The following is a 25,000-nucleotide window of genomic DNA, read 5'->3' as shown; positions in this document are numbered from 1 at the left end:
TTTATACATGAATATTGCAACACTGGTGTTTCACATTTTATAGGTAAGGTCACATACATGTAGAAATGCATGCTTCAACGCAAAAGCATGGTCCTACATTCCTATTGGGTAATTGTCTGATGTTAGATACAATAAAAGTGTGGATTTATATATGAAGTAGAGTGCACGAGTGATCATGCATTGTGAATTTCTTTTCTGTCTGTTGTCAATTAATCCATACATGCCGCGAAATGTGACGCATTCCCACAAAATGCATCACTACAAATATTCACAATTTTCAGTGTCAAATACCAACCAAATTAATCACAAGAAGGAAAATTTTTCATATTTCAACTTCGATTTCAATGTTTGTTTCGATCAATTAACACAAAATGAACTTTTTCATTCATGAATTTTCGTTTAAACAGAGCATTACACACTTCTCGTATATAAGATTTTTAGATTTGCTCCCATGATATGTAACGAGCAAGAAAAAAAAACAATTGAAGCACTACTTAGCTACCGACCTTGGTGCGTTTTACGCGATATTTTTAAATATTGCAAATGCGATGTGTATTCCAGGAACCATAAAGAAGGTAAAGCTGTGCTGAGAACGAAGCATTTAATGATGATAGGCAAAAATAACACTGAAAAGGCAGACAAAACCAATGTATACTCACTGGTTTTTCAAAGCAGTGCTGTTTCATGTGCACCTTGGTTGTAACTGGGGCTTTCATAAATGATTTGTAAATAAAGCAATTCACCTGCAAATATTGGACAGGAGAAAATGTAAACATACCGTTGCAATTTCCCCCCCCCCCCAAAGAGGCAGGCTGGTTTAATAATAACACAGGATAATAATAATAGTAGAATTCACAATTTAATCGAGGCTGTCTTCACTGAAAAAGGAGTTACTGAATGAAACAACAACAATATCATGTCGATTTTCTTTTTCTGGTTATCTTTATGATTACAGACATTAATTAATTCTCAAACTATTTTCATCTTCGCACTTAATCGACTTGCACCTGTTCCAAAATTTCATGCATACTACATTATTTTCGAAAAGAAATGTTTTATTCATAGAGAACAATTTAAAACTCTACTTTCAAGTATGAGAATCATCTTTCGGAAAATACTATGAACATACTCTTGCATTCTTCATAATTTCCTTGCCGCATTTCAGTATGATCCCCCCATACCAATCTTCTGTCGATCAATTCTGTTTTTCCTGAGTTATTTACAAATTTCATTGTGTTGATTCCACGGTGTGGAAAAACATGCAAACTTTTCACTTGTCATAACCCAGAAGACGATTTAGAGCCAAAAACTGGACAGTAGACTTTACTCTTTCAAACATTTCCCATGTTTTGAACTACTTTAAAACAGCATAGTATCCTACATAGTAGTTCCAACATAGTATCCTACATAGTGTAGTTCCGGAAAATCCCACCAGATGTCATATCGGATAATTTTAATCGCGAATACACTACTGCTGTGGAATGTAAAGTAAGGTAAGTAATTGCCGTGAAGCAGAAATGGATAGAAAAACTCGCATGTCTGTGGATGTAAAGGTTTTTACATGCCAATGAGAGATACAATTACACATGTTTGTGGAAACATAAATTTTAGGGTGTAGTTTTTGTTTCAGGAACAAGGAAGGTAGTATCCTACATAGAGTAGTTCCGGAAAATCCCACCAGATGTCATATCGGATAATTTTAATCGCGAATACACTACTGCTGTGGAATGTAAAGTAAGGTAAGTAATTGCCGTGAAGTAGAAATGGATAGAATAACTCGCATTTCTGTGGAATAAAATTACACATGTTTGTGGAAACATAAATTTTAGGGTGTAGTCTTTGTTACATGATATTTTATTCTCATTAATTTAGCATATTAAAATGCTCTGTTTCAGGAACAAGGAAGGAAATGTAATATCACCGGATTTTATCAAAAATTGTGGGAAACCATCCGGGATCATGTGTATTGAAGGTATGGAAAATCATCACACCATTGAAACCATATTACTAAGATGTAATGAAAAATCAATCGATAAATCAGTTACTTTAATTAAACGTAAGTACAAGAATACCCCCAATCGAAAAGAAAACATTAATATCAAACCTGGAATCAAGGAAAAGAAATATTCTTTCAATTGTGCTCATCATTGTGAAAAATTATTTACAGAGAATAAACATTTAAAGCGCCATGTCAAAACACACGAATGTCCTCAGTGCAAAGAGAGATTTACTCGTAGTGGAGACTTAAAAAGTCATTTGAGAATCCACGAAGTAATTCATCCACATGAGTGCCCCAAGTGCAAGAACAGATTTACTCGTAGTGGAGACTTGAAAAGTCATTTGAGAATCCATGAAGGAATTCGTCCACATGAGTGCCCTCAGTGCAAAAATATATTTACTCAATGCAAACACTTGAAAAGGCGTTTGAGAATCCATGATGGAATTCGTCCACATGAGTGCCTTCAGTGCAAAAAGAGATTTACTCAAAGCAAATACTTGAAAATGCATTTGAGAATCCATGATGGAATTCGTCCACATGAGTGCCCTCAGTGCAAAAAGAGATTTTCTGAAAGCGAACACTTGAAATTGCATTTGAGAATCCATGATGGAATTCGTCCACATGAGTGCCCTCAGTGCAAAAAGAGATTTATTCAAAGTGGACACTTGAAAAGTCATTTGAGAATCCACAAAGAAATTCGTCCACATGAGTGCCCTCAGTGCAAAAAGAGATTTACTCAAAGCCAACACTTGAAAATGCATTTGAGAATCCATGATGGAATTCGTCCACATGAGTGCCCTCAGTGCAAAAAGAGATTTACTCAAATGCAACACTTGAAAATGCATTTGAGAATCCATGATGGAATTCGTCCACATGAGTGCCCTCAGTGCAAAAAGAGATTTACTCAAAGCCAACACTTGAAAAGGCATTTGGGAATCCACAAAGGAATTCGTCCACATGAGTGCCCTCAATGCAAAAAGATATTTACTCGAAGCGAACACTTGAAAAGGCATTTGAGAATCCATGAAGGAATTCGTCCACATGAGTGCCCCAAGTGCAAGAAGAGATTTACTCGTAGTGGAGACTTGAAAAGTCATTTGAGAATCCATGAAGGAATTCGTCCACATGAGTGCCCTCAGTGCAAAAATATATTTACTCAATGCGAACACTTGAAAAGGCGTTTGAGAATCCATGATGGAATTCGTCCACATTAGTTCCCTCAGTGCAAAAATATATTTACTCGTAGCACATATATGGGTTGGGCTAGCGTTTGTAAATGGTTACAAAGGTAGATTTTTTGTGCCAACTGTTGTCGATGTCCGCCTTGCCATCAATCTCCCAACCAACTATTTGCCAATGTTGGCCCAACTACAATGGAAAAACTTTGCGAATAGTCTTCCATCCAAATCTATTTGTCAGCGTTGGGCTAACCGCAGTGGAAAAACTTTCCCAACCCTTAACCCTCAATCCAAAAACCAACAAACTATATGTCAATGTTAATACTTCTGGCAAGTGTATGTTTATAATATTAATAAATATTTTACAAACAATTGAATCACTTCTTGTAGCTATAAAAATTTAATGAAATTATATTAAGACATTTTCAAACACTGCAGGAGAAAAATACAAGGAATGATAGAAAACTTGTGTATTTATCACTTATAAAAGTAAAACATTTCTTAGCAGAGCCAATAAGAAAAATGAATTTTCCATACACTATTCAAGATAATTACCTTCATACATTACAAAAAAGTAGCAAGATGCTATTGTACTGTATTTATTGAAGGAAAGAAGGTGCATGAGGTTGATAATTCAGGTGTCAAAGAACATACAATGTCATTTCAATAGAATAGCTTATTATTACAAAATGGAATACATACAAATGATGATGTGTCAGCGAAATCTGGTGTAAGAATACACTTTTTATGTAAAGATTAGGATACAATAACTCCATTCTTACATTTTTACCTTAAACATAAAAAATTTACTGTTTGGAAGAGGTGAAGTGAAAGTATCCAATTTGTTTATGAAAACTTTACAATTTAAATTATACAAACAATCATTCAATCCTTTTCAATGGAGTTTATTTACAAGAACAACATCACCATCTTTCGTTAAGAAGCAAATATCAGGTGAGGTTATTCCCACAATACAATTCTCATTTTCATTCAAAAGTATAGATTTGATGCAGTCATTTGTATAAACAGGGGAATGTTTAATGCTATGGCTATTGCTGTGCTGGCCATATTTTTCTCCTAGTCTTTTAGCTACCTGCTCCAAAGAATTTTGTGGACCACGAACCATTCCTAATTGTTTTCATAAAATTTTCAAATAGAAATGCAGAATATTTATCTAAAGGACCAAGCTAGAAACAATTTCAACTACATGTAATAAATTTTGAAAATTGTATATCAAAAGTTCAGGAGAATAATACTTTGGAATATATTTAATGAAACAATGAAGAAGTTTATGTGCAAGATTTTGCCATCTTTCCACGTTATTAAGGTCAGTGCTGGCCAAAATGAACAAATAAACATGCAGGACAAGAAAATGATTAAATAAATGCTCTGGCAACACATCTTTCAAAACCATAGTCCCCAAAATATAACAGAAATGCTCTAAATTGAGTAGCTTTCCAAAATTTCAACAGCTTCAATGATTGTGGTTTTCTGGAGAAGTCTTTTGGAGCAGGACGTCTGAAGCAGGGGGCAACATCCCCTTCACTCATCATCGGGAGGGGTAAATATGGTAATTTGCCCAACCCCCCAGTCGTGCCCTAAAAAATGAGACTATATTTTCCTAAGTTATTTTTGATTCTGAAGAAATTTTGAGAAAATATTTTTGCACTCATTAAATGAACCTGGACTCAAGTTTCTGCTAACAGCAAGAACAGGAAGTTCGTGACTGACAGATTCCTAAGCAGATTACGAGTGGCATTGGTCTCTTCAAATAAGATGGAACATGAACTGTCTACCCCCCCTTTCCTCCTAGGAATTTGCTACTTGTTTCGAGTTCCACCACAGGTGTGCTCGCTTGTAAGAATACTCCGGGGAGGGGGGCAGAGGTCTGTGCACTCCGATGACTGCCTGTAGTTCCTAAATAGATACTACTTGGCTTCCCTCGCTCTGCATGCCTTGTGCCCGCAACCTTTTTGGCGGGAGAATATGAAGGTTAAGTAAAAACAGATGTGCATTTCGCATGCTTTGCCTGGAACTTTTCAGTTGAAGTTTGGTGTTGGGTTGGCCAGTTACGGTCAGTTTTCTATGGTGAATCCCCCAAGTGCATAGAAACAGTGCGTCCGTCGACCAAATCGTCGTATCATTATTAATACAGTCAAATTTTGATTACGGAAAGGTGGTTGCAGGGGAAGAGTGGAAGAACCAGAACAAAATTTGTCTTTTTTGAGGTAAGCACTAAGCAGTAGAATAAAATTTTCCTTGATCAATTACATGAGAGGAAGCGATATTAGTAAAACCGCCAAAATTAAAAACTTAACAACAAGGTGTTAGATTTCCGGGAAGCACACACATGATTCCTTCATTCATGATTATCATCATCGTATCCTTTAGTCATTGCGTAAACTTCAGTAACAAGTTCTACAGTAATCGCCTCTGTGTAAACGTAAGACATTTGAGACTGAATGTAAAAATGTGATCGCATGATGCTCTGCAACACATCGCACCAGCTGGAGGAAGGAAGAAGTGGGGGTGCATTTCGGCCACTTTCCAGAGGTCAAGCACTTCAGAGTGTCCCGTGCTAGATAAAAATAAATGTTTGTGCCCAGTTTATTGCGGATTTATATCACCTTGGCTTGGTGGTTCCAATAAATCAACTAATTTGATTTTTTCTTAAATCCATGGGTTGTTTTTTACATACATGAAAGTATCCAAAATTATTTAAATCATATTGTAAACAAGTACTAAATTACAATCGTGTATTTCAATCAACTATAGTTCATATGCAATATTCGTTTAATTATATATAATTATATAAACCAAAAGGAATTATGATAGAGAATGTTATTGTATATGATTAACATTTGCCACATTCATAGGGATAACAATAGTTTGATATTGAACACACAGAGTTTTTTAATTAAATATAATGAACGTCGAACCATGAGAAGAAACACCAATTTACAAGCTCACGTAATTCTTGGTTTTAACCTTCAACATATTCTGCTTATTGCTCTTAGGTAGTAGCACGAAATTCTGATTTTATAGAACACCTGTACTTCAGAGTAAGGAACAAAAAGCTTTAATTTTTTCATTCCGATTTCTCAAATATTTTGGTTGTATATTGTATGCCCCCAACTAGGGCTGAGTTAAGATTTGTTTTACCAGCCTTTCCAAGAGCCATGTGACCATTAGAAATTTTGAAAAAAGGAACATAATTTTTAAAGAGAATTACGACTATTTTTAATGGAGTGTATATCATCCTTTAACTGTTTATTTGTAATAATTTAGTGACGGTCCCGAGAACAACTTGATATTACAAAAATTGGCTGTTTACCATCGATAGCGTAGTGGTTAATGCAGCTGTCTTATCACTAAAGCGACACGGTTCAATTCCTATGGAGAGGGGACAATTTTACCACTTTGGAACTATATATACCCAGCTCCAAATAATATGTAATGTTGATTACAATTGACAATATCTGTAAGTGACATTCTTGAAAATCCATGACAGTTTCGAAAAGGTTTTTCTAACGTCACTTATTTATAAAATCAGATTAACTGCAACGGCGACTGAAAAGCAGTAACTCTCCAAAAAAGGAGCGATGAGGTAGGCGACGAGCGAGACTATTTACTGGGTGCAGATTCCAATTTCATATAGCCTACATTCCTAAATATCACATGCAAATTTCTCCTTTGCGGACGAAAGTTCATTAAACTACCACATTATTTACTACTGGAGTCTTCACTTTTGAAAAACTGGCAATGAATTATTAATTATTAAAGGTGCAACATCAACGTAAAATATAACTGAACAGTCTGGCATCTTTAATCACCCAAAGCCATCGGCAGCAATTTATAACGATTGTACGGATATGATATACTACATAAACCATTAGTTTTAATCTTGCCCCTCCCCCATCTGAAAATTTATCTGAAGTCTGCACCAACGCATGTGCATGGATGGCATTGATATTTGAGTTTTTCTTTTGAAAATTGTCACTAATGCCCAAAGAAAGTAAGATGTTGAAGTCAGTCTTAACAATTGTAAATATTTTTGAGGTTTTCAAAGTGAATTTAGCATAACTTTTTATTCTTTTTAAATGTGCACATTCAATTTTCAGTAACTCCTTTTAATCTTAGCTTGATTTTCTGTAGCACACTGTAAAATTTATGACCACCCACTTTAAGCCTTGAGGTGAAGTAAGTTTCTTCTTGCAAGAATTATTGTATAATCAAAACCTTTTACATTTTGGTTGAACTTTCGAGTGAATGCTGTGTTCACTTTGGAACACACCCACATTAGCATCCGGAAATGGGGGCAAGGGCCCCCTCCTGGAAAATGGAAATTACCATAAACGTGTATATTACATACATACATTTCATTTCATTGACAGTAATTTATGTTAATTATTTGAAGGATGTTGCACGAACACGATAGCTCTAATCTTAAGAATTGTTTCTTGAGGCGGCAGCACTATTATGGGGAGAAAAATGTCCCCCCTCCCCCAGCTTGGAAAAATCTGCAGACATCCATGCACACACAAACCCACTCTTCAGTCTATTTTATCATTATTATTAGTGAGTTTTTAAAACATACATAGATTTGCCTCAACTTCATGTTCTTTTTTCACATTAATTTTTTCCCTGCATTCTGAAATTTTCTTCTAAACACATGGTATTAGAAGCTATTTGTATGAACATGTTACACAAATTAATTTTTACTGTTTGTAATAAAATAGTTTCCAAGACAGTTTAAGTGAAGAAAAATGAAGTGTGGAGTACTTGAGAATTCAGATGAAAATCTTACTTTTAATGCAAAAGTTTTAACAGCAATTGTCCGAATGATACACTCACAAAGATAAGTGATTAAATTTGTCTCGTAATTCAACACGGAAGTGAGAACCTGTCCCGTTTCCAGTGCTAGCGAGCCCTCAACTGTTTCAGTGGCAATGAGAAACAAGGGAAAAGTCGTCTGCTGGGCAGTGAGGAGCGAATGGAACAGCACCTCTGGATTTTCAGCGCTGAAACTTCATTTGACCTCATCACCTATTCCACCACTTACATTCGAATTTTCATCACAAATTGTTTCAAAATGGAGGCTACAGGTGCTTTTTTCTCTCTGCAGTTTCGGCTGTTGCTTCGGTTGTTATGGAAACACCGTTGTTGAATGAATTTACAAGAACAACTAAGGATAGTACAAAGAAAGAGGAAGATTTATTTCTACTTACAAGTGCAGTGGCAGAACACACGTTTAGTCGGTAGATTTCCGTCCCGTAATTCACTTGCATTATTCTTATCGACATCGTTGTAGCTCACCGTTAGCAGACTACAATTACCCACAATTCCTAAAATCCACCGCTTCCACCAGCCCCTGTTTGTGGTGGAAGAGGTGGAATCTGATGGATTCAGCACTGAATCCATTGGTGAATATCCGAATGAAAATCCAAATGTGCAGGAAGCCAGAAGAGAGGTGCTTACGCAAGCGGTGTTGCCATGTTGCGGTCTAACTCTCACGTGTTTTTTGTTTGTGTCTTGAAGAAGCTCATTTTGTAAGCGTGGTGTTGAATTTGTGTATTCTTGCGTTTTAAAATATTCAGGATGGAATTTATTCTGGTGATATTTGCTTCTATCATTTTTGTGTTTAGTATTATTTTAGCTGGAACAATCAGGAAGGGGAAACCGCTGCAGTCGAAAGCTAGAGAGTTGGTTACACGTGTTTATGCTTTCATGAAGGAGGAATTTGAGGCGTGCCGAAACAATAAGAGCTATCTGTCGGTAAGTCTTGTTGTGGATAGGGCAGCCAAAGCAACTGGTCTTAGCACAAAAACTGTCCGACGAATTCTGAGAGAGAAGGAAGCGGCTGATGGAAGAAATTCTCCACTCAAGATGCCTGGAAAGAAGAGAAAATATGCAAAAGAAAAGGAAATGTGATGTGGATGATTTTGATTGTGATTACATACGACGCACAATATACGATATGTACAAAACTGATTGTATTCCCAGTGTAAATGATACTTACAAACAAGTGAGGAGAGAAATAAATTTTGAAAGTGCTTTGTGGTCATATAGAACTGTTCTTCGAAATATGGGTTTTGTATATATAAAAAAATGAAGGCGGCAGAACTTTCTTAATGCAAAGAAATGACATTGTGGTTCGAAGAAATCATTTTCTGCGGACAATGAAACGTTTGGGAGCAGCTAGTCGACACATTGTTTACACGGATGAAATGTGGGTGAATTCTGGCCATACCAAATCAAAGATATGGCTCGAGGGCGACAAACCACTACCTGTAAACATGCCTTTAGGGAAAGGTCAAAGGGTCATCGTTGTTCATGCAGGGTCTTCGTTAGGCTTCGTCTCAAATGTCTTACTCGTGTTTAGGTTCAGATCCACCAAAGATTACCACGAGGAAATGGACAGCGACAGGTATAAAAGTGGTTCACGGATCAGCTACTTCCCAACATTCCTCCAAACTCAGTAATGGGTCAATCCATATGAAATCATACCAGCTGGTTGCTTGACCATTTTTAAAAAAGTTTATTTTTTGAGTGGTGTGAGCCTCATACATTGACAGTTCAGAACCACTCTTATTTTATTTTTACTATCACCGATTTGAAGATGGCGGGCATTTTTTTATCAAGGCGCGCGTCATTTTCTCCATTCGTAAGCATCAGCGGCAACTTTTTTTTCTCAACTCTGGTAAGTCCTACGACAATGAGACAAAATCTGTGATGTTAAGCACATTATAGGCTACAATTATATTTCTGTGTAATTTTCTAAATATTATTCCTTCATAATAAATTTTAAGGTTAAAATTGTGTATTTTAATCGCTCAAAATGACATTTTCGGACATTTTTTTGAGGGGGAAGGCAGTTTGCTTGACACTTGAATTTTTTTGCGCAAGTACCTGTGTACCAATAGAGTATGTCAAAATTATTTGAAGTTTGAGACTTTAATATTTTTTTCTCTACAGGGTCTTAAACATGTACTTTTTGTTAAAAAATTCCAAGTTCAGGGTTAAATATCTCTGGTGGGCAGTTGTTTAAAAATCTGAAATTTGTACACAATACAGTACTTCAGGATAAGTAACTTCAGTAAAAATTTTGAGTTTGAGATTTAATTGGTTTAGGAGATACAAAAATCGTGAAAAAGTCAACATTTTGCATTAAATATGGCATGCCTAATTTCATTTCTTATTAACATTTTGTGTTGAAATTCTGCAAACTGTAATTTGGAATGTCAATGAACAACATTACAATCCTGAAACGGTTCTGCAATAAAGTATATACACGAGGGCGTGCTGAAAAGTAAAGCTTCCTATGTTTTTATTTTCTTTGTTGCCTTGTAAACGCATTTTGGATTTTGAGCAACCATACATTGCACTTATAAGACTTTACACCTTCTCAAATGAAGGTTTCAAACTTCTATCGCCAGGGGGTGCTGAACTATTGCGAGGAAAATGGCAGCATGTAACCATGCAATGTTGGTGAAGCGCCTGAAGTAGCGTGCCGTGATCGAGTTTATAATCGCAGAAAATGTTCTACAAATTGACATTCATCTGAGACTGAGGAAATATTATGGGGATGAATGTGTTAGACATCAGTACTACGCGATCTTGAGTTTATCATGCTCTTAAAGAAAACCCCAGCTAAACACGATTTCCATGACCTCCATCAGTTCTAGTTCCTGGCCTTTCACTCCATTCTCTCACATAGCTGAGATTTTTTCAGCTGTGGGTTTTCTTTAAAAGCATGATAAACTCAAGATCGCGCAGTACTGATGTCTAACACATTCATCCCCATAATATTTCCTCAGTCTCAGATGAATGTCAATTTGTAGCACATTTTCTGCGATTATAAACTCGATCACGGCACGCTACTTCAGGCGCTTCACCAACATTGCATGGTTACATGCTGCCATTTTCCTCGCAATGGTTCAGCACCCCTGGCGATAGAAGTTTGAAACCTTCATTGGAGAAGGTGTAAAGTCTTATAAGTGCAATGTATGGTTGCTCAAAATCCAAAATGCGTTTACAAGGCAACAAAGAAAATAAAAACATAGGAAGCTTTACTTTTCAGCACGCCCTCGTGTATATACTTTATTGCAGAACCGTTTCAGGATTGTAATGTTGTTCATTGACATTCCAAATTACAGTTTGCAGAATTTCAACACAAAATGTTAATAAGAAATGAAATTAGGCATGCCATATTTAATGCAAAATGTTGACTTTTTCACGATTTTTGTATCTCCTAAACCAATTAAATCTCAAACTCAAAATTTTTACTGAAGTTACTTATCCTGAAGTACTGTATTGTGTACAAATTTCAGATTTTTAAACAACTGCCCACCAGAGATATTTAACCCTGAACTTGGAATTTTTTAACAAAAAGTACATGTTTAAGACCCTGTAGAGAAAAAAATATTAAAGTCTCAAGCTTCAAATAATTTTGACATACTCTATTGGTACACAGATACTAGCACAAAAAAATTCAAGTGTCAAACAAACTGCCTTCCCCCTCAAAAAAATGTCCGAAAATGTCATTTTGAGCGATTAAAATACACAATTTTAACCTTAAAATTTATTATGAAGGAATAATATTTAAAAAATTACACAGAAATATAATTGTAGCCTATAATGTGGTTAACATCACAGATTTTATCTCATTGTCGTAGGACTTACCAGAGTTGAGAAAAAAAAGTTGCCGCTGATGCTTACGAATGGAGAAAATGACGCGCGCCATGATAAAAAAATGCCCCCTATCTTCAAATCGGTGATAGTAAAAATAAAATAAGAGTGGTTCTGAACTGTCAATATATGAGGCTCACACCACTCAAAAAATAAACTTTTTTAAAAATGGTCAAGCAACCAGCTGGTATGATTTCATATGGATTGACCCTAATAGTAATTGATAATAATACTCCATATCATTCAAGAGAAGTTAATAAAGCACCCACGTCAAAATTGTGCTTTTAATACAATAGAACTTATATGATCACAAGTCAAGGGATACATTGCCAAACATAATACCCAATTTAAACTTTTGGCCATCGAGTCGTTAGAAACGTCAGTAAATAGAATATGAAAGAAGAAATGGAGCAAAGCTTGCAAACATGTTCAGGAATACGAAGAATTTTATTTCAATAGAGAGCAACTAATGGATGATATTATTGATAGAATTGTTATCGATCTGAACACAGACGACGATGACGATAGCAACGATGAAGAATGAAGATCTCAGAGTGCAACCTCTCTGCTAAATTAAGGTAACAAAGTTTTTTAATTTTGTTGCTTTTTCCATTCTTTGTTCTAATTACAGTAGAGCGTCGATTATCCGAAGTAATTGGGGGACATGGGTGTTCGGAAAACTGGTTTGTTCGGATAATCGAACTGTACATGTTTATTTGCCAAAAAGAAGTACTGTACAGTAAATTTATTCATAAAAACAGGCATCTCTTTAAGTATTACAAAGTAACGTACAAAGGCAACTTTAGTAGGAATATATAGTATGTGGTACAGTTCACTTCTTCACGCAGCAGCACACAAGTGGTCGTAACAGAGAACAGAAGGTTACTGTTTGCACCGTGAGAAGCTCTTCTTGGGGGCACGCAATCCTTCAAACTGCGCGGAGGCGGCACGCCTCAACTCTAAGCTGGCGCAGCTGTTGCTGTGAACAGCTTTGATACTGCCGCTACTTCTACAGCCAGTGCCAAACCGACAGAAGTGTGCTGATTGTTGAAACACAGCGACTGGCGGCTTGGCCGGTCAGCAGCGCCTTATGAAGGCCCCATTAGAAGCAATGTTCCGCCAGTGGTGGCTCAGTGTGGCGACTACTGTGGGAAACTTGGTTTGGGAGTGAGGGGGATGATGGACAGTAGGGTGGGAGAGTAACAGGTGCGAGCGAGTGCACAGTTCGGTTAAGCGGTCGTTCGGTTGACCGACGTTCGGATAATCGACGCTCTACTGTATTCTTATTTGCATGTTGTGTATATTTGTGCATTTCCTCGTATGTTATATGCAGCCTTGCATATTTGTGCATTTCCTCATATTTAATTTGCAGTCGTGTATATTTGTGTATTTTTGCGTATTTTATTTGCAACCGTGTACATTTGTACATTTCCGTGTATATTATTCGCTGCCTGGCTTCGGCTTTCTCCAGCACGTAGTTCACGCGGTCTGCAGCGACAACACCGCATGGTTTTAGCTGAAAAAGCCAGCCATCAGCTAGCACAGAAAGCCGGACAGGTTGTAATAAATGCTGTATAATTTACTACATTTAATGAATCAATGTGCTTGCTAGCTTTAAGTTTTTTCGAAAATCGAACAATTTAAAAAATATGGACAGTTTAACATGGTATTTCATTCAAATCAACATCAATTATTACGTATTCATCCGAACTATTTTGGGGGGATTATGATGAACGATTTTAGGGGCAGTCTTGAGTGATGGGTAGGACACCCCTGTTTAGGGAGGAGGGCAGATGAAGTATAGTGTTCAGTAAAGCTAAGAAAAAGTAACTTTCGGTAGACATGCTGTGGTATTTAAATACGTTGTGGGGATTACGATATGGTTTGAGGATGCAAATGATGTGATTTGGGGGGGGGGCACATGATATGATTTGGGCAGGATGCATGACATGATTCTGGGTGGGATGCATCATTGACCTTGGGGGGAGGGGGGATGGGCAACCCTGGCCTATTGCTAAAACACACATTAAATAATCAACGTAATGCACATGCACATTTATCATGATTCCACTGTATTCCATTTTCACTTACCTGCAACTCCGCCTTTCTTTGGCTGTGCAGACCCTCCAATTAGGTGTGGTGGGAAGCCATCAGGAATGTTCAATCGGAGAAAGAAAAACCTCATTTCATATCACTGTTTTATTCTATTACAAAACAAGGCCGTGTATAGAGTGTGTCCGGACTAATCGAAAATCTACAAGTACATCAAGAGAATTCCAAATTCCATGGTACCAATAGTAGACCTAGTGGCCCGGTACTGAGTCATCATTTGCGGCTCGAATCATCATTTGTGGCTCGTCGTAGCCTTTTATGATGTATATTTTGAGGGGTAGAGTTGGCAACACTGTGGGCCCACTGTAGCCTTTTATGAGGGGGGTCTATTGCCCTCTGTTTACATCTGGTAACACTGCCGTAGTTTGACAGTGTTGTTAACCTACTGGGTTTTTTTCACTGAGGCTCGAATCATCATTTGAGGCTCGTCGTAGCCTTTTATGATGTATATTTTGAGGTGCACAGAGTTGGCGACACTGTGGGTTTTTACTGTAGCTTTTATGAGGGGGGGGGTTTATTGCCTTCTGTTTACATCTGGCAACACTACCGTAGATTTTTTGACAGTGTTGTTAACCTACTGGGTTTTTCACTGTAAATTTTCATCAAAGGGTCTGAGGGGTCCATGTATTTTTTATGTCTGGCAATACTGTTGGGGGCCTAGTGTTGGCGACACTGTGGGTTTTTACTGTAGCCTTTTATGAGGGGGGGGGTCTATTGCCCTCTGTTTACATCTGGCAACACTGCCGTAGTTTGACAGTGTTGTTAACCTACTGGTTTTTTTTTTTTTTCACTGAGGCTCGAATCATCTTTTGAGGCTCGTCGTAGCCTTTTATGATGTATATTTTGAGGGGCACAGAGTTGGCGACACTGTGGGTTTTTACTGTAGCTTTTATGAGGGGGGGGGTTTATTGCCTTCTGTTTACATCTGGCAACACTACCGTAGATTTTTTGACAGTGTTGTTAACCTACTGGGTTTTTCACTGTAAATTTTCATCAAAGGGCCTGAGGGGCCCATGTATTTTTTATGTCTGGCAATACTGTTGGGGGCCTAGTGTTGGCGACACTGTGGGTTTTTACTGTAGCTTTTTATGAGGGGGGTCTATTGTCCCCTTTTTACATCTGGCAACTCTATTGGATGTTTTGTTTGAGGCTTGGGTTTTGCCAACCCATCCGAAGAAAATTCCACTATGTGATCTTTTACTGGCTAAGCTAACCTACAAATAGAAATTGGCAACACCGACGAGCATCAAATGATGATTTCGAGCCTCAAATAATGATTTCGAGCATCAAATGATGATTCGAGCCTCAAATAATAATTCAAGACTTGTCGGTGTTGCCAACCCACTCTACAAAAATTCCACTATATGATATTTTGAAGCCTTTCACGGTGTATGTTAACCTCACAATCAGTGTTGCCAACTCGGGGCGAGGCGTAGCCTTTTATGGTGTATGTTAACCCTACCAGCAGTGTTTCCAACTCGTCGTAGCTTTTCACGGTGTATAATTTTTACACGCGCGCGCGTGTATTGTGACGAATGCACTCTCTCATCCTTGAAGGATGAATGCACCTTATCGTAATTTTCCAACTGTGGGACCAAATGTTTATATATCGTGACCTTTGTAAACCTTTTTCGGGAACAATGTGTCGCACACACACACGCGCGCGCGCGTGCCTGTATTGTGACGCAAGCAAACAAAAAAAACTTTGCCTGTTATTACAAAAAAAAACTTTGACCGTATTCTTAAATAACTAACAAGGACAATGAATCTTTTTGGCTTCCGCAAACAGATCAACATGGAGACTGCACCGCCAAATTTCAATAACCTCTTACCTTCCGTATTATCTAAACTCAATGGTTTACTGATTGTTCATCTCAACAGCATTTGGACGAAACTGAATGACGATGTGGGCAAGATGTTTTATGTTTTTAATAACAATTTACATTTCTACGAAATTCCGATCGACGGGAAACTTCAAATCACCGTGAATCCGGAAAACGCAGGCGAAATCAAAATTTCTACCGGCAAGAATATTTTTCGAATCAAGCACGACAAGATGCTTTCTAACATTACGTACGATGTTTCTGCAGGAGATTATCTTTACATGGAACTTCTCGGAGATTACGACAAACTCATTCCTCTCTTTGTAGAATTACGAATCGTTTATCCTATTATAAATAACCGTTAACCAAAAATGCCTAACGACATTTTCGGCAACACCAAGCGTGTAGACCACGCAGAAGAGATTCTCATGTTGGACATTCGAGTTAAGAAGTTGAGGACCGATTTGATTGCTTTGCAGGAGACCTTAAACAAAAGTTTAGAGTCGGAAATCGCTACGCTCCAAACGCAATGTCTCGACCCCATTCTGAAAATTGATTCCGAATTGAAGACGCTGATAAAAAATTATGTCGACGTACCTTCTTACGACAACGTTCAAAATATACAGTTGAGCGTGGATTCGCTTCAAAATGATTTGGCCAAATTACAGCAATTTCAATCGAAAAATGAAGATTTGGAAAAATTGAAACTCGAAATCGAAGAACGAACTTCCGCAATAGAAAAGAATTTCTCTGAACTTCAAACCGTCGTGAACGATATAGACGCAGAACGCTTGCATGTCGTTGTTTCCAAATTACAAGAAGAATTCACCAGCACGTTGGAAGAAATTAAATCCAAGTTGCAGACTTTGGAAGATACAATGACGAACCTACCATCGTCGGACGAACTGCAGGTCATCGGTAAAAGCGTCGCGAACATAAAAATTCAATTGGAGGCGTATCGAGATTTCGAACACATTCAAACCACCATCGCTACGCTTCAGGCGTCCTTGGAATTGATCAACGAAGAAATTAAAAATATTCACGCTGAAGCAAGAGCGTTGACGAGCATTCAAGACACGTTGGGCACGGTTCAGCAGAAGATCGAATATTTAGAAAATTTGAACGTCGAAACGAATCTCGCTCATTTTCATCACGTACTCGACAACATACAGGGTGACTTGGAATCGTTATGGACGAGCGTGCCTTCGAGCGAAGATTTGGAAAAATTGAAAACGGCGGTGACGGCACTATCCTATTCGAACGACATCAAAAGTTCATTGAGCGATCTCGAGAGTAGGGTGGCCAATCTCCCCACCTCCAAAGAATTGCACGCTTTGAAAAGAAACATATCTCGAATGCTGAAACGACTAGAAACGGAAACGGCGAACGTGGAGCAGATTCGAGACGAAATTAGTTCGCTGGTGTCGACGCTGCCCACTTCGCAGAGCGTCGCCGACCTTCACACGCAGTTTACAGAGATGCGAAGGATCGTGAACGATCTTACCGAGAAGAGCTCGAAATTGAATCAAGTCGAGAACCTTCAGAACATTGTCGTCAACATCAGAGATCAAGTTGGAGTGCTGGAATCCACGCAGGAATCGACGCTGGCCTCTTTCGGTGCCAAGTTGCAAGAACTCAACGAAAACTACAAGCAGTTGAACGTGGAAGTGAAAATCAAACCGTCGTTTTCTGCCGTAACGGATGCCATAATCGAGCATTTGCTGCCCATCGAAAATAAACTCGGACAAGTTCACAGTAATCTCGTCACCTTCGACACTAAATTCGCCAAATTGTTCACCTTGCAAGCCATCGAAATCAACAGCGTTCCCAATCAACAGAGAATCTCCACGTTCGTCGAAGGTAACAAACTGTACATGTTGCATCCTTATCATCCGTACTACAAGTTTCTCCTCGATGGCACGATTCAGATAAACGAATTTTCGTACTGGTCTCACGGTAGAAAAGCTAGCGTTCCCACCATGACTTTGATATCGAATCGTGGTGTCCAGAAAGCAGGAAACATTCCTCTGGCACGTTGGAACGAAACGCGCAACATATATGAAATACACGAAGACGAAGATCTTACCGTTTTCGACGTGAGTGCCGGCGATAAGCTGATCATTCAAAACACGAGCGAAGTGCCACCCTCTTTGAATCCCATCACGCTTGTGCTTCTCTTGAAACGTAATCTCTAAAAAAAAATGTCTAGGCAAGCCATCGTCGAAGAATTGCATAAACCTGCACGCCGCAACTACGAACGTTTGGCTGTGGTAACCAAGGGCATCGACGACCTCTGGCAAAGCGACCTCGTGGAGATGAGTAGCGGCAATTTGAAAAACGTACATAAATTGAACAAGGGCAACAAGTACCTCCTCACCGTCATAGACACATTTTCGAAATTCGCATGGGCTCTACCTTTGAAGGCGAAAACGGGAACATGCGTCACGGAAGCATTCAAATTAATTTTTCGCGAAAGCGGCGGCAGACAACCACGGTTTCTGCAAACGGACAACGGTAAAGAATTTTACAACGCCGTATTCCAAAAGTTTATTCAAAAACACAAGATTCAACATTATTCGACCTTCAGTCACATCAAAGCCAGCATCGTGGAAAGATTCAATCGAACCTTGAAAACACACATGTGGAAACGATTCACGCTTCGGGGAAATTACAAATGGGTCGACATCCTGCCGGAACTCGTCGACACCTATAATGATACGGTACACAGAACAATAGGCATGAAGCCAGCCGACGTTACCAAGTCCGACGAGCAGCGTTTAATTTCTACAGTTTACTGTCCAAAGTACACACCCACGACAAAAAAAGCTAAATACAAAATTGGAGACCAGGTGAGGATCAGCAAATTCAAACGCACCTTCGAGAAGGGATTCACAAAAAATTGGAGCACGGAACTCTTTACGGTGGTTCGAGTTCTACCCGGAAACCGACACACGTATATAATAAAAGATAGTAGCGGCGAGATTTTGAAAGGAAGATTTTACGAAGAGGAACTCTCTAAAACAAAACACCCCGACACGTACCTCATCGAGAAAGTATTGCGTAGGAAAGGTGACAAACTGTTTGTCAAATGGCTGGGACTTCCGGAAAAGAGTTGGATCGACGCGAACGAAGTGATCTTGTGAGTACGTGGAACGTGGTGAAGCGTCTACCGGATCCGGAAAGTCAAACGAGAAAAAAAAAGAACGGTAAGTTGCTTCCCGACAACATCCGCTGTCTGATCGTAGGTCCTTCGGGGTGTGGGAAAACGACACTGCTCGTGGACAATTTTCTCCTCGCACCGAATTGGTTAGATTGGAAGAACAGGCACCTGTACGTGTTCTCGAAAAGTTTGGAGCAATCCAAATACCAGCAACTGATGAAACTGTACGATGGTCTGGACATTGCAACGTTCGCCTCGGAAATAAAACCACTCGACGATTGTCGTGAAAATTCAGTCGTTGTGTTCGACGACGCCATCCTGGAAAATCAAAATGAAATTCGCAACTTTTTCACGCAAGGTCGTCACAAAGAAATGGATTGCTTCTACCTAGCTCAAACGTTTTCCAAAATTCCAAAACAGTTAGTACGCGACAACGCTAATTTCATATGTTTGTTTCGTCAAGATCACACCAACCTCAAGCACGCGTACGATGACTACGTAGGCGGAGACATGAACTACAATCAATTTTCGGAACGCTGCTGCTCTTCTTGCTGGAACGGTGACGATTTCGGATTCGCGACGATCGACATGACGAGGAAACCCAACGACGGAAAATACAGAAACAAAATCAACGACTTTCTAAACGTTGCAACGTTGTGAGAAACGACGTATAAATAACGTCATGACGAAACGAAAAATCGAAGACGAAAATCTCAAGCTTCGCGATTACCTCGCGAAACGCTTCAAAGGTTGGAAATCCGAGAATCGCGGATTCTACGAAGAGAAGAAACGTCAGGATCAACACGTGATCGATGCCATCAGCAGTCTAGGTAAAGAAATTAAAAGTGTCACGGAACAAAATAAAAATTTGATCAACGAACTCGTACCGCTCGCAGCTAAAAGTTACACCGTACCAACACCCATTTCGAGCATTCCTTCGACGCCGTTCGAACTGAAGGATGCACCGGCACGACGTCGAGCCATAGGCAGCACGTCTTCGGATAAAATCGAGTTGGGACCTTTGGCACGAGACTACCTGAGCACGGGGAAATTCGACAAGGATGAAGTGTTCGGATTGTATCCCAGCATGGAAACCAGCGAAGGCGGCGGTGTGGTGTGGAAGATTGGGAAATCGAAGGTGACCTTCGAAGGCAACGACATTAAAGTCAATTTAGGCGACAAGGATAGTTGGAACAGGTATCCGGGTACGGTGGGACTGTGGGAACTCGTTGCCAAAAAACAGCCGAAAGATTACACCGACGAAGATTACCAAAGTTACAAGGAAATTCTGATCATGACGGATGCCTTGTACCAGAACAACGACGCCTCGCAGAATAGGGTGAAATCGAGCAGCGGCGAGAAGTACAGGAATCTCATCAAACCGATTTGGAACCAGGTCAAAACAGGCAGTGGCGTCAAACGCTACAACACGTTACCCAAAGAATTCGTTTGGGTGGACGACGTTAGGAAACTCGTGGACCGATTGTTGGTGATAGCCGGCGAAGAGAATGCAGGCAATCGTAATTTCTACAACGAGAAGGTTGGCATCGTGGACATGATCAGCACGAAACTTTCCAACTTCATCGTGAACGACGACAAGGGCATAGGTTACCTGATCAAAATCATCAACACGCTGCCTCCGAAATTTTGGAACGTGGCCGAAGGAAAGGGACTCGTGAACTACATCATCAACAAGTTACCTTTCGAGATGCATCTACCTGGCTACCAGTACTGCGGACCAGGTACCAAACTCGAGAAAAGATTGGAGAGAGGAGACAAGGGTGTGAATCCGTTGGACGCGGCATGCAAAGATCACGACATCGCTTACAACACCACGCAGACGGATCTGGACGCACGTCACGAAGCAGACAAAAAATTGGAACATGCAGCTTTCGAAAGGTTCGTGAGCAGAGACGCATCGCTGGGTGAACGGGTCGCCGCACTGGGTACCACCATCGCCATGAACACGAAACAAAAATTGGGGTGGGGTATATAAATAACATACCGTAAAAAAAACTACACAAGAAAAAATCTCAGAATATATATATAAATAACATACCGTGAAAATAACACATAGAGCATCAACATGAAGCCCAAGGGTGTCGTGTACCAGATACCATACTCCAATCTTAAAAATCTAGGTGCCCTCGATGGGTTACTCACCAAGAAACAACGCGAGAAGAAACGTTCTTGCTTGTCGAAAGGACACGGAATGAAATTGCTGCTCAGCACACCTCAATTGAAAAGATTGCAGCGTTCGCGGAAACAGCAAAAGATCGGAGGTTTCATATTCAGCATCCCGGCCATCCTAGCAGCATTGGGGGCCGTTGGAAGTTTGTCCGGTGGAAGTGCCGCCATCGCGAAAACCGTCATCGACTCGAAGAAGAACAAGGCCGAGTTGGAAGAACAGAAACGTCACAACCTGGCCATGGAGAAGAAAGGGGGGAAGGGCGTGATGAAGAAGTTTAAAAAAAAGAAACAACAGCACTCACCAACCGAGACATTGAATCTCTGATCGGACCGTTACAAATCAAACACTTCAGAGGAGTTTTCATGTCCGACTCGTTACCTTCAAGCGTTAAAAGAAGAGAATGCGGAGTAGTCAACTTGGACGGTCAAGAAAATCCAGGCACGCATTGGATATGTTACCACAAAAATGATGATAAAGCATTCGTTTTCGATTCTTTCGGAGGTGTTCCACCTACAAATTTAATTCATTATCTGAAAACAAACAAAACCTCTATATACTACAACGACGAACGCATTCAAGATTTCGGAGACGTGAACTGCGGTCATCTCTGCCTCTCCGTGCTCGCGTTTCTCTCTAAAATAAATAACCCTACGATCGAGGATTTCCAGAAAGCATTGTGGAACCTCAAACAGCATCACTAGGATGGGCGTGTTCCATCTCACGAGCGAATCTTCAATCTTGAAACTCACGCTGCACGACGACATCGTCTATCCTAAATCCGTGGCTCTGCGTGCATTCTACAGCATGTACCTCATACCTAACGTCACGCAGCACAACAACAAAATTAGCGTCGGAAGCGAACACATCGTCGTCACGCCAGGACAATACAATCTTTCCACTTTGCAAGCTCAATTACCCAAAGGCACATACCTTTCTCAAAATTCGGTCACGCACAGAGTGGAAATCCTATCCGCGACGGAGACCGTGGACCTGGGCACCATGGGAGAGCTTTTAGGTTTCGAGAACAACCACCCAAAACTCGAAGCTGGCATCAAGCACGTAGCAACCAACATTCCTAAATTCTTGGCCATAGAGACTCTGAACGTACACTGCAACGTGGCGGAAGGTATGATCACGAAATCTTCGGACGGATTATTAGGAAGTCACAAGCAGACGGGAATCATAGCCACTTTCAAACCAAGTTCCGAGTTCATGGAACCGATCATCTACACGCCCTCTTCGCCGATCTATTTTCCAGTATGTCGCAACCGCATAGACGACATAGAGTTGGTGGTGACGAACGAGAAAGGAGACGTGGTGGATTTCGCAGGTGCCACTACGACGGCCATCGTGGAGATCAACGTATAATAAATAACCATACATGTAAAATGGAGCAAATCGAAAGTTACGAATTGCAATCTTTCCCTCCCAACCGTCGCACGTTCGCCAATCTGAACGAAGCGAACAGGGAGATCGAATACGACGTGGACGTAGGCGACGGGTTCATTCATCCTCACAGAGCGGACCTCTACCTTCAATTCGACGTGGTGAAGAAGGAAAGCGGAGACGCGTTTCCCGTAGCAGCAAACTTGATACTCGTGGACAACTTCGTGCCTCACCTGTTCTCGCAGGTGGAGGTGAGGAAACACAACACCGTCATCGACAGAATAGATTATCCAGGCATCACGTCGACGGCAGTGGGAACGTTGAAATTATCCAAAACAGACGCAGCGTACTACCAGGCCGGGGGATTCGAAGCCGGAACCAAAATATCGACGAAAAGTCACACGGTGCTCTTTCCCATGCGTCTGCTGCCTGGTTTCTTCTCGGACTACAAGGAGATCATGTGGAAGGGAGGACTGAGGATCACGTTTCGAAGAGCGGCCAACGACAACAACGCACTGATGCGATACGCTACTTTGGGTCCGGACGGCACCACGCCGATAGCCAACACTTTACCCGAAGCAGCGAAATGCGTCATCCGGAGCATGGAATTGAGAATGCCGGTGGTGGAATACGAAACGAACTACGCCCTCAAGTACAAAGCGGAGATCTTGAAAAGTCCGCAGGTGCCGATTCACTTTCACGTTACCAGTGCGTGCAGAAGATGGCGTCGGGAAGTCACATGGAATTCGACGTGACGACACAGTTCAACAACATACAGTTCGACATGCCAGATTTCGTCGTAGTGCTTTTTCAGACCGGACGCGATAACGATCAGGAAAAAGATTCCAGCAAGTTCGACGACTGCAAGATCAAGAACGTTTATCTGAAGAACGGTAGAAACGAAGTGTTCCCGCGCGAGAATTACAACCTCGACATGACCAAAGACGATTACCTCAAACTTTACGAAGCTTACACGGCTTACAAACGCGTGACCGAGGGAAGCGTGGACGTGTACTACGCGCCCAGCGAATTCAAAGCACGGAGACCCATGACCGTCATCAACACCACGAAAAGAAAGCAAGTGGTGGTCAACGATCGTACCAACATCAAGATTGTATGCGAGTTCCACGATGCCTTGCCTGCAGATACTCTGTGCAGTGTCATTCTTATTGCAGAGAAAACATTTGTGTATGACGTCAAGAATGAAAGAGTGACTGAACAGTTTTAAATAAATAAAAAAAAATAGCACACAATAAGAAATGTGGAATTTTATATATATAAGTACAAATTGTAATTAGTAGTTTCCAGAAGTTTAATTTTGCTGTGCCATGCATGCATGTAATCGAGGAAGTGGAAGTAAATTAAAATTGTTTTTTTTTTCGCATTGCCTATTACTTTTTGTTACACTCTGGGCAGGCCTTACTAGTTTGGAGGCGATAGTGGCCCCACGGAAGTGTATGGACCCCACATTCAAGAATACACCTCTTGTCGTCGTGTGCATCCAGAGCAACTTTCCTGACAATATTAGTTGTAAGCACATGATCAACGCTTTGGATACGATGCTCTTTTTGTAGAATGGGCGATTTTGTTCTGAGGCACTCGAGGTAATCCTCAAACTTGAGGTGCTCCCGAACCACTTGCCTACTTACACCCTTTGCCTTTTTTGTTACAGAACCCTCAGCCCGGATCGCATAGGCTTTGGCACGAAGTCCAGCAAACTCCACAATCACATCCCCGTCTTTCTCGTCCTTGAGTTTGCCGGGTATTTTTTTGTTCCGGGGCAGAATTCCATACCGGTTTAGCTGGGGATAGCCCGATGTGTCGAAGAGCTTGACAAGAGCTGGAACTTTGGCTATATCACCATACGCATCGACCGTGCGAACATGGTACACCAAGCTGTCTGTGTCTGTGTAGAGGAGCGAGATATTGTGGTTGTAGTGTGCACGTAGTATGCCGTAATATGTCTCGAACATGCACAACTTGCTCAGATCCAAAACTGCAGCTCCCACATAGATGGGCTTGTTGAGTAGCACCTTGCCCCGGTTCATGTGAATCAGAGACATCTGTTCGTTGTAAATTGTTCGAGACCTGAACAGCGGGCTTGCAACAAGTTGACGACACTGTGTTTTCTTCGTCACCAACCTCACATCAACGCGATTTCGCACATTCTCCATGGTCTTCCCAAATACCGCATTGTTCATTAATTTGAAAAAATCGCGATCAAGTTCCGAAGTGGCATCAGTGCGATGGTTGGTGTTCAGTTCAATGTACGGCTTCAACCATGGAGACTGCCTGAACAAGAGCACGTGGTAAACTGCTTTGACCGAGACCCCTTGCTGCATTAACCACTGGAGGTTCCGGTAGTGTAGCACATAACGCTTTTTGGGCTCCAAGTCCATGACGAGCTTCGGTTGATCCGAGCCAGGTGGACACTTGACTTCCGGAGCAGGCGAGAGGTCACAG

General features: G+C 40.5%; 1 protein-coding gene across 3 annotated transcripts in view; it reads left to right on the top strand.

The window, feature by feature from the left end:
* The window catches only part of LOC145996908 (uncharacterized), a 109,279-nt gene extending 105,742 nt beyond the window's left edge, over nt 1–3,537 (top strand). For all 3 annotated transcript variants that reach the window (XM_083133475.1, XM_083133476.1, XM_083133477.1), the window contains one exon: nt 1,896–3,537. In XM_083133475.1, the coding sequence (XP_082989601.1) occupies nt 1,896–3,213 (1,318 nt within the window). In that variant the 3' untranslated portion in view covers nt 3,214–3,537. The remainder of the gene's footprint in view (nt 1–1,895) is intronic.
* Nucleotides 3,538–25,000: the final 21,463 nt, after the last annotated feature.

This window comes from Lepisma saccharinum, chromosome 13, assembly GCF_977018435.1.
Source record: "Lepisma saccharinum chromosome 13, izLepSacc3.1, whole genome shotgun sequence".
Classification (NCBI taxonomy): domain Eukaryota; kingdom Metazoa; phylum Arthropoda; class Insecta; order Zygentoma; family Lepismatidae; genus Lepisma; species Lepisma saccharinum.
Note: the sequence above shows the minus strand (reverse complement) of the source record. Positions and strands in the feature narration are given on the sequence as shown.